Source organism: Nicotiana tabacum, chromosome 7, assembly GCF_000715075.1.
Source record: "Nicotiana tabacum cultivar K326 chromosome 7, ASM71507v2, whole genome shotgun sequence".
NCBI classification, from domain to species: domain Eukaryota; kingdom Viridiplantae; phylum Streptophyta; class Magnoliopsida; order Solanales; family Solanaceae; genus Nicotiana; species Nicotiana tabacum.
Window position 1 is genome coordinate 84682921 of NC_134086.1, and position 9344 is coordinate 84692264.

A 9344-nucleotide genomic window follows, 5' to 3' on the forward strand; every position below is an offset into this window, starting at 1 on the left:
AATAATAAGAATTAGTTTTTCGACCCCACCTTTGCCACGTGTCTTTATATTACTGGTTCTTCTTTACTTGTCCCTATATTTTTTTTAACCTTGATTATGTATAATTAACCACGTCCAACCCGATAAGATCAATGTCTAGTGATCTGTATTTATTTGAAACCGATGTTGTGTTTATTTCAATTCAATATGTAAAAATCTAAATCTAAGAAGCTCATGATTTTGTACTACTAGACCTTGGTAAAAGTATTAAGGTTCAGTTTTTTTTTCCATTTATTTGTCTAAAAAAAATCTCATTAAAAGGATAGTTGTTAATTGGCTTACCTAACAGGTTGGGTTAGGTGTCATCACGATTAATTGTACTTTGGATCGTGACAAGGAATTAGGGGTTGGGTTAAAGATGGTTGGATTTTATCAAGTTGGACATGGTTAGTTATACATAATCATGGTTAAAAGAAATGTAGGGCTAAGTAAAGAAGAACCAATAATAAAGATAGTGGCAAAGGTGGAGTCGAAAAATTAATTCTTACTATTATTTAAAAATTAGAAAATAGAACTGTTAGTAGATAATAGCATAAATAGGCCAAAAGTATAACGTTAGTGGCATGAATAGGACAACTTTTTAATGGATGACATAGATAGGCCATTTATATTAGTGGACCGGCATTTTTAAGCCTTTTTCCCGTAAAATCAAAACCATAAACAAATACTATAAAACAGTTGCCCAATATTTTAAAATCAAAAGTTTAAATCTCCATATAATAGAATTTCTACCAGAAATATTGAGACCAAAGGAAGGGCGAGAGGAGAGAAGTCCAGTCGTTGCCACTCTGGTTATCTCTATTCTCTGCGCCTTTGATTTTCAGCTCTACATCTCAAAAGACAATCCTCTGCAATTTGTTTCTCTCTTTCTAACATAAACGCCACTATGATATTTGTGGGTGGAGTTCCTTTTCCTACAGATGATTCTTCTTTTTCTTCTCAGTCTCAGGTATAGTCTAACTTCTTTTATTCTTTTTTAATTTAACAAAAATCCAACTTCAGGTATAAGTTCATTCTTAATTGAGGGTTGCACCCACTTATGAATCTTTTACAACTAATCCCTTCTTTAGTTTACCCTTGAGATAAATGTGTCTTCTGCAATATATGGTTGATTTATAGTAATGCTGTTGCACTCTAATCTGTAAAGACTCCACCTTTTTCCCCTTTTATCCTTTTTTTGGGGGGTTAAATTTGTTCATCTTCGGTATGCTGATTGATTATTACTTATTTTGTTAATTCTTTTGGACTTAGATTGTCTAAAGAATCAATTTGGTTGAGTAGAGAAAAAGACTTTCTGTTGTTATCTGTACATTGCATTAAAAAGGGACTGTTTGGTTTGGATTGTTACATTTGACTTGCTCAGTTTCTTTATTCTAGTTAAATTACGTAGTAATCTTTGAGATAATTTATTATTATTGTTGAAACAGACTGATAATCTTATCAACTTTTAGACAATAAATAATCATAATCAATTTTTATAATCTAATCCAGTGGTTAGAACAGTGTCAGGCGTAGTATTTATCACAGGCAAATATTTTTGTCTATGCATATTTAACTGATGAGCCATTCACCAATTTTAATTGATTTAGATACATCTGAGGAGGTTGCTTTTAGTGAGTCCTATTAACCAACAAGATTAGTTTCACAGGGAGTCTTTATCAATATTGAATCTGAAATCTCATTAGTCAAACTTTTTCTCTGCATTACAATGGATACAAAGTCTCATTTTCTGTTTTTATGTAGCTACTTAATATGAACATCTATGAACAGGAACACGACATCCTGACGGCTTTAATGGAGCATCCAGTTTTGGTATCTGCCTCGTCTTCATTGAATGATGTTGAAGAAAGGAAGTTCTCTGTTTCTAAAGATTCTAGTTTGAGTATATCAAGACATAATAGATGGGTTTACATTTTCCAGAGAGAATATGCAACTGTGGATCCTGCACTTGTCGATGTATGTTCATGCTTTTTATAACAATCCTACTGAAGTGACATCTGACCTTGTTTCTCATCCTTTCTCCCCATTTGGATTTCTTCCTTCTTTTTTCATAGTCCCAGACTTGCAGTTGCAGGAGAGAAGTTGATTTAAAGGAGCTTTTCTTGTCTGATCTGTCTTTATCGCCCACTTTTCGTGCCACAATATGCTGATTGCTGCATAGTACCTAATCTTTCTAAATAGTTAGAGAAGGCATTGCCTATAACTTTCAGGTTTAGCACTATAAAATTGGGCAAGGCTGTGAGTATCTGTGTGCTAAACGTGCCCATTGCTGCAAGAAAAAATATTTTATACTCAACAAAAGGAAAGTAGTAGACCATAAATTAGCCTTAACAGTTGAGAGCTAAATTGCCTAGAGAGAAAGCGATGCATTTGGATGATCAGATTGCATATTTTGCACGAGGGCAATGCAGTCCTCAGTCTGCCGGATGGTAAAATGCATTATGTTATTCCATATGTGCACCTTGCAGATATACTTGGATCTAAGATGTCCACTATGTTTATGGTGTGCTGATTCAAGTGTTCTGTGTTAGCACTTGTTATTTCCCTTTCAAGTACTTGGACTCTCTTCTGGACACTTTCTTGATCCTATTTGATTGAAGCATCCATGCTCAAATCTCCTCTGTTCCACTGAGAGTTTATAGCTTTAAGAGATTCATCTGCATTGCTGGGATGTATCTGTTAAACCTCTTTCTGCTGACTATTGTGTGTCTCATCTTATTCTTATCATTTTGGAGAACTTCCGTTTTCATCATCTGGAATAATTGTGATGACATTCTAAAGGTTTTGTCTTGGCATAACTAAGAGTTCGCCGGTACATCTCTGTCAAATTATTTCTCTTTTAATTACTGTCTTAGCATTTCTGTCTTCTATAGCAGAAGTTAATGGGATATGTTTGATGGTGGGCCATGAGGTTTCTCTTGAATGTATTTCTGCTTCATAGGTCACTTAGGGCAGGCCTGTGCACAAAGCATTCCACGTTCAAGAGAAACCACATGGCCCACGCCGCACCTCAAGTGGTCATTTATGTAAAAATAATTCAAACTTACTGAAAGTTGTTGCAATTTCTGTTTGTGTTTACGTTGAAGAGCACATTTCTTGACCATTCCATTTCTCAAACAATGTTGATCGACTGCAGTTTCAAAAATTTCCACTCTTTTCTGCTGAAGTTCTAAAGATTTCCTTTGTTCTTGAACATAGGCGGTTGGCACGGATGAGGCAACAACTTGTGTAGGCATTGTCATAAGAAATCAAAAAAGTGGAATGTAAGAGAAACTATTTAGACAGGACGTCATTATTTGCAGTACAATGCTGCTTAAGTCTAACTATTGTGATTGTGACTTCGCTACAGGACATCTGTTGCTCACTTGGATTCACCAGATATTGTTGATGTTGGCCTAGACCAGATGTTGGCATCTGGTGTCAATCAAAGCTCAGATGCCATGTTGGATGTATTCTTCTCTAATCCTTGATGTCTAACAACATTAGTAACTAGCTTTTTTAACTCGTTACTCACTTTGGATGTTGACATTGGATGGGTATAATATGCAGGTTCATCTAATTGGTGGCTTTGATGATGGCTCACCTAAAGTCTGGCCAAGACTATGCTTTTCTTTTGATTTTCAGTGAGATAGTGAGTCATCTAGAGGCTAGATAATGAAGCTGAATCTGTTGGGCTTTTTATGCAGCATGTTAATGGTATTACGGAAGGTCATGCAGAATTGGAGGGCTATTCCTTCCCTTTGTGCAAGAAAATACTTGAAAGCCTGGCAAAGAGTAATATGAAGTTCCAGATTCACACTCTTCATGTTCTTGGGCACAATACAAGACGAGATTCTGAAGGAAATTCATACCCCATCTTCTCTGGTTTGCTGGTAAGCTCTATTTTGGATTTCAGTTTAGTTTATAGCGCTGATTATCACAGGACAAGGGAGGGAAAGCTTAGTGGTAAAATCACCAATGGAGCAAAGTGGGAAAAGACTGTCATTTTCGGCTCCTGGGTAGGTGAGTTTACCATTTCAGAAAAAAGATAGCCTTTATTATACAGTCATGATACCTCAATATTCCAAGATGCAATGTCCAAAAGGAGATGTCTGTTCAATGGATACAAAGACTTCAAGGTGGAGAAGTTCATCGAAAGTTGAGCTTTAGGAGGAACTTGCAAGATTGGGAGGTAACATGATTCCAAAGGTTGATTGAGCTGCTTTATGAATAAAGTGTCCACAGGCTCGCTATGATGTTTGGAGAGGGGGCAGGGAATAATGGTGTTTTTTTCTGTTAAGTCCTATTGTGAATCTTTTGGGTAGTGGGGAATCTTCTTTTCCATACCTCTCGGTGTGGATCCCTAGGGTTCTGAGAAAGATGTGCTTTTCACGTGGCTAGCTGCGACGGGGGAAATCTTGACGGCTGAGAATCTGAGGAAGAGGACACATGTGTGAGCAGGTGCTTCATGTATAAGAGCTCGGGTGAATACTTGAATCACCTCCTTTTGCATTGCTGGATGGCGTCTCGCTTGTGGTGGGAAATACTGTGTTTGTTTGGTCTTCAATTGGTGAATCCAGGCACGGTCAGAGAAGTTTTGTTTAGCTGGACCTTTAGTGGATGAAAGAGAAGACACAGGGCGTGGGATGTTGCTCCACTAGCACTTATGTGGACCATATGGAGAGAGAGAAAGTAGGAGAGCTTTTGACTGAATAGAGAAAGATTTTGTTCACTTGAGGAATAGCCTCTTATCCCTTGTTTCTTGTTGTTGCACCCATGAGGTTTCCGTAAGTGTAGAGGACTCTGTGTCAACAACAACAACAACATACCCAGTGTAGTCCCACAAGTGGGGTTCTAGAGGACTCTGTGTCGTTTGTAGGAAACCATATCTTTTTGTAAGGTTTTCTACTTTGGGTATACTTCTTGTATACAGGTTTTTTTCTCAATTCTTAACAAAATCTTATTACTTGATTAAAAAAAAGAAGTCAAGAACGGATACATATAGAGATGGAAAGTAAACATTAACTAACACGAAAAGGAGAATGATTTATTGGGTTTTCTCGCCATTACTGACTGGCATGTTGAAAACATCCAGGGGATTATAGATTGAGCCTTGAGTCAGTCGGTTGATCATCTATACTTTTTGGTTCTCCTCTGTAACAAAGAAACGATTGTTCGAGTATAATTTTCTCAGCAACTGCAGATCTTTTTAGAGTGGAGATTCTTAAATTTTTCAAAATTCATTTGCTTAGGTGGAAACTGCCACTGGGTCTATTTTTCCAGCAAACTTTGATGCAACAACAAGATGTCCTGATGAAGTTGTTAGGAGAATACGAGTGACTGCAGCTTTCGAGGACCGTAGTTGGGAAGGAAGATTATTAGAGACATATGATACTCAGAATGACCAATTCGTGATTGCTCCATGCACTTGGTAAAACTGCTTACCTTTGGATTCTTTATTTATAGTTTTACTGCTTTTCAACATTAACTCATGATTTATATTTCTTATCCTGTCATGTCATTTCTCAGTTTGTCGCCTTCCCTGAATTCGTTATAAGCTACTTTGTCAGCTAAATTCCTTCTCTATATTTTAATTTTGTTTAGATGAACTGCATGAGTAATATATAGATACATAACTACACCAGCTGAGACACTAGTGACTAACTTTAACTTAACTAACTTGTGTGTGTGTGGGTGGGGGGGGGGGGAGAGATTATGACTTCTAACAATTGATAGAACCTACATAAGTGGGACAATTGGTATTAAAAAGCACCATTGTCATCAAATCTGTGATCTATTGGTTACACATTTTTTGTTTGCCTATGCCACTAAAGCTTGGCCTCTTTGATGTTTTAAATATATCTCCTAATGAACTCCATTTTTTTTGACATAGGAGCATGCGTAAGATACATATAGCGCTCATGCTACAGAATTTATCTGACCAAGAAATCCTTCTTACATGTTCCACTTCTCCTTCTGCCGAGGCTCCAGATTTCGTGGATGGCCTAAGAAGGTACTACAATAGTTCCAAAATAATGATACACTAGTTCCTTTCTCACGTTCACGGATATGTCAGCTGGCTATCCATGTGAAACATCATTTGAACAAATTCTTTCTACAGGCAGTGGGACTATCTAATCCAACACCCAGATTGGAAAGAAACATTCCCTTCCAAACAGCCACATATATTTCGAAGGACAGAAGATAATAGTTGGGTGAGGCACTGCGCAAAATTCAGCAGCTTATCTTATGCATACACTGATTAAGGACGATTTGTTCAAGGTCGAGCTCTAGGGGAAATGAAGGTCGTGCATGTCTTATGGTATGTACCAATATTGAAAGAGGAAATCGTACATTAATTTCTTCGATTAGGTTTAAAAAGCTCAAGGGTGATATCCCCTCTCTCCTACTATTGCAGGTTAAGCAGTGTTCTGGCACCCCTGCTTCTGTGGAGAAGGGCAGGATTCATAGCTTAGACTTACCTCTTCATGCTCTATTGATAAAAGAAGCTTGAAATGATTATAGATTGTTGGACAGGATAAGGTAGCAGCTATAACTATTAACTAAGACCTCCGTTCGCAACTTCACATGCTCCATTGATGAGCCAAAACTTGAAATACTTGGCAATTTTCTTGTTAGGTATTGTCTTATTAATTGTTTGATACAATAATTGGTTTTCAGAGAGTTTGGCAATTCCACGGAGAACCACCATTGTAAAACTGAAATTTTAAGGTTACAGTATATATTTTATCGGAAAAAAGAATCAAATTATATTACTTTCATTTTAAGTGGTAAAAATTGCACGGGGCGCCCTATTTGGTCGCCCCCATTTAACCTATATCCATTTTTTTAAAAACTTTGAACTTGTACCCACTTTTTAAACAACTTCAACCCCCTTTCTCCTCCCCCTCCTTTGTATTCTTCTTTCTTCTTCTACAACGATCCTCTGGAAAAATATGCCTCTAAGTGATAACAGTTTTAACATTTGTGGTTTTTCATTTCAGTCAGAATATTGAGTGCCAATTCTTACTACTTAAAGTTATATATTTTGTCTCGTTTAATCACCACTTCACTCACACATGTTAGTTTTGCAGGCTTCAACACAATACAATTGTGTTATTTGAATCCAGCAAGCTGCTATGCTCTATGTTGTTGTCTCGACAGAATTCTTCGATTCCTCTAGGATTAATTCCCAAAGGTGGTGAGACCAATGCGTTGACAAACTTAAACGTGAGTGAAAACTACGGATACCTTGTATACTGCGTACATATTGGACAAAAGAAAGAAGAGTTTGGATCAGATAGCATAAAACATGAGAGCATAAAACATGCTTAAGTTAATCAAATATAGAACAAAAACTTCAGCTCTAGAGCTGAAGTTCCCCAGTTACAAAACAAAAACTTCAGCTCTAGAACTGAAGTTCGCCAGTTACAAACAAAAACTTCGCCAGTTACAAAACAAAAGCACAAAAACAAAAACTTCAGCTCTAGAGCTGAAGTTCACGAGTTACAAAACAAAAACTTCAGCTCTAGAGCTGAAGTTCGCCAGTTACAAAACAAAAACTTCAGCTCTAGAGCTGAACTTCAGGCCCGGCTACTAGAATGCTGAAGTTTTGCGTGATTGCCTTTGTTACTTCAGCCCTGTATGCTGAAGTTATGCGAAAAAGCGGGTACGCTTGCAATTTTTTTTGTAAAGCGGACACAAGTTAAAACGTGACACAAAAAGCGGGTATAGATACAAATGTCCCTTTTAAGCGAGGGGTTCATAATAGGAGTTCAAAGTGCGCGAGTCAAACTATTTAATTCTCATTATTAATTGAACATAAAATCTTCTACTGTTTAATAAAATTTACCTTCTTAGAAATGCATAAAAAATACTTTAAATTACGATATTTAATATTTGGATAATTTCGAATAAAGAAAAACGTCTTCCAAATGGCAGTAGTGCTACATAATGTGGAACAGAAGGAATACAACATCTTCAATGTGGTTAAGATGTTTGCTTAAGCTCCATTAAAGCTCCTGTTAATTCAGTCAGTAGATACTGTTTGCCGGAGTCTCAAGAGCTATTATTAGCTACTACGTAATAAAATAGTAAACAGAGATATAAAAGGGTCTTGTTATGAGCTCTTTAACATTTCTCAATTTTGAACTCCAATTATTCTAAAGCGGCAGTAACAAGACCCTATCAAAGGACTGTCACCAATGGACTGTCTATGAGGCCACCAAATACTCGCTGGAAATAATACACTAGTACAGCACGGCCAATATCCTTTCAAGGTTTATCCTTGCTCTATCTGTTCCACCAAAAAGTTTTAGGCCCTTTTTGTTAAATTAATTTAATAAGAAGATAGAGGATAAATCTCATTCGGAAAAAAGGGTCTGATCTATCCCTGTACTATGGCAAATTGTTTAAAATTGTCCCCCGTTATACTATTGGGCCATAAAAGTCCGTGCCGTCCAACTATCCTAACAAATCTGCCCTTAGTTAGACGGAGGTGCCACGTGGCATCCATCCGTGCCTGTTTTAAATCTGGGCACATAAGAGACGACCCGCTCCATGAAACCCACCAACCCAAATAACGCGACCCGCCATTTACAAACCAAATAATACCCATTTCGTCCATTTCATTTTTCCCGTTTCATTTTCTTCTCTCACTAACTATCTAGAACATGAAAATTCTCTCACAACTTTGTTGATAACCGATTTGAAGTGAAGAAATTCCATAAAGGTAATACTTTCCTCCATGAAAATCATTCGTCTTTGCTATATTATTCATGTTAGTATTGCAATTTTTTAGTTTTCTTTTCGTATTTTAGGGTTTTTATGTTAGGGTTTCGATTTCTTAGATTTCATCTACATCTAACTCAAGTTTCTGAAATTTCATTGATATATCCTTATTTCTTGTCAGTTGCTAGTGTTTGCATGCATGGTTTACGCCTTTTTTCTTTATTTATTGTTGGGTTTTGTGGGATTAAGTCCTGATTCTTTGTTTTGTGGGATTTTGTGGGGTTATGTGAGGTTTGTTTGTTTGTCCTTTTCCACAAAAGTATATTTATGTTGTCTAAAGATTCTGCATTGTTCCTTTGTTTATTAACAATGATGGTCCCCAATTATGTGGTCATTTGATTAAAGTATTCGGGTATGTTGGATTTTCTTTAGGGAGGGACCTCTTGTCATAAAAAAATATTTCTTTTTGGCATTAATTATTCCTTCCCACTATTGATTTTTACATTAATTATATTTTTTTCTATTGTGTTTTATTGGTTGTTGGAGATGGTGTTACTGAGCCTCAAGTTGTCTACACAGGAAAATTGGTGAAGACT

At 36.7% G+C, this 9344-nt stretch overlaps 1 protein-coding gene across 2 annotated transcripts; it reads left to right on the top strand.

The window, feature by feature from the left end:
• The first annotated feature begins 792 nt into the window (after positions 1-792).
• On the top strand, positions 793-6793 carry LOC107830782 (protein N-terminal asparagine amidohydrolase). 2 transcript variants are annotated; one of them, XM_016658429.2, is made up of 10 exons: positions 793-988; positions 1783-1995; positions 3238-3302; positions 3389-3488; positions 3589-3627; positions 3726-3911; positions 5271-5449; positions 5912-6031; positions 6140-6340; positions 6437-6793. In XM_016658429.2, exons 1-9 carry the CDS (start codon positions 926-928, stop codon positions 6282-6284), a joined length of 1110 nt encoding a protein of 369 aa, XP_016513915.1. In that variant the 5' UTR covers positions 793-925; the 3' UTR covers positions 6285-6340; positions 6437-6793. The 2 variants fall into 2 exon arrangements, with proteins under 2 accessions (XP_016513915.1, XP_016513918.1); XM_016658432.2 differs by having other exon boundaries at positions 1810-1995.
• Positions 6794-9344: the final 2551 nt, after the last annotated feature.

Bases quoted from the DNA above. Each gene is read 5' to 3' on its own strand.
- LOC107830782 (XM_016658429.2), top strand. From the start codon at position 926: ATGATATTTGTGGGTGGAGTTCCTTTTCCTACAGATGATTCTTCTTTT. The intron at 1,996-3,237 runs GTATGTTCATGC...TCTTGAACATAG, and splicing joins TGGATCCTGCACTTGTCGAT to GCGGTTGGCACGGATGAGGC. The intron at 3,489-3,588 runs GTATTCTTCTCT...TATAATATGCAG, and splicing joins GCTCAGATGCCATGTTGGAT to GTTCATCTAATTGGTGGCTT.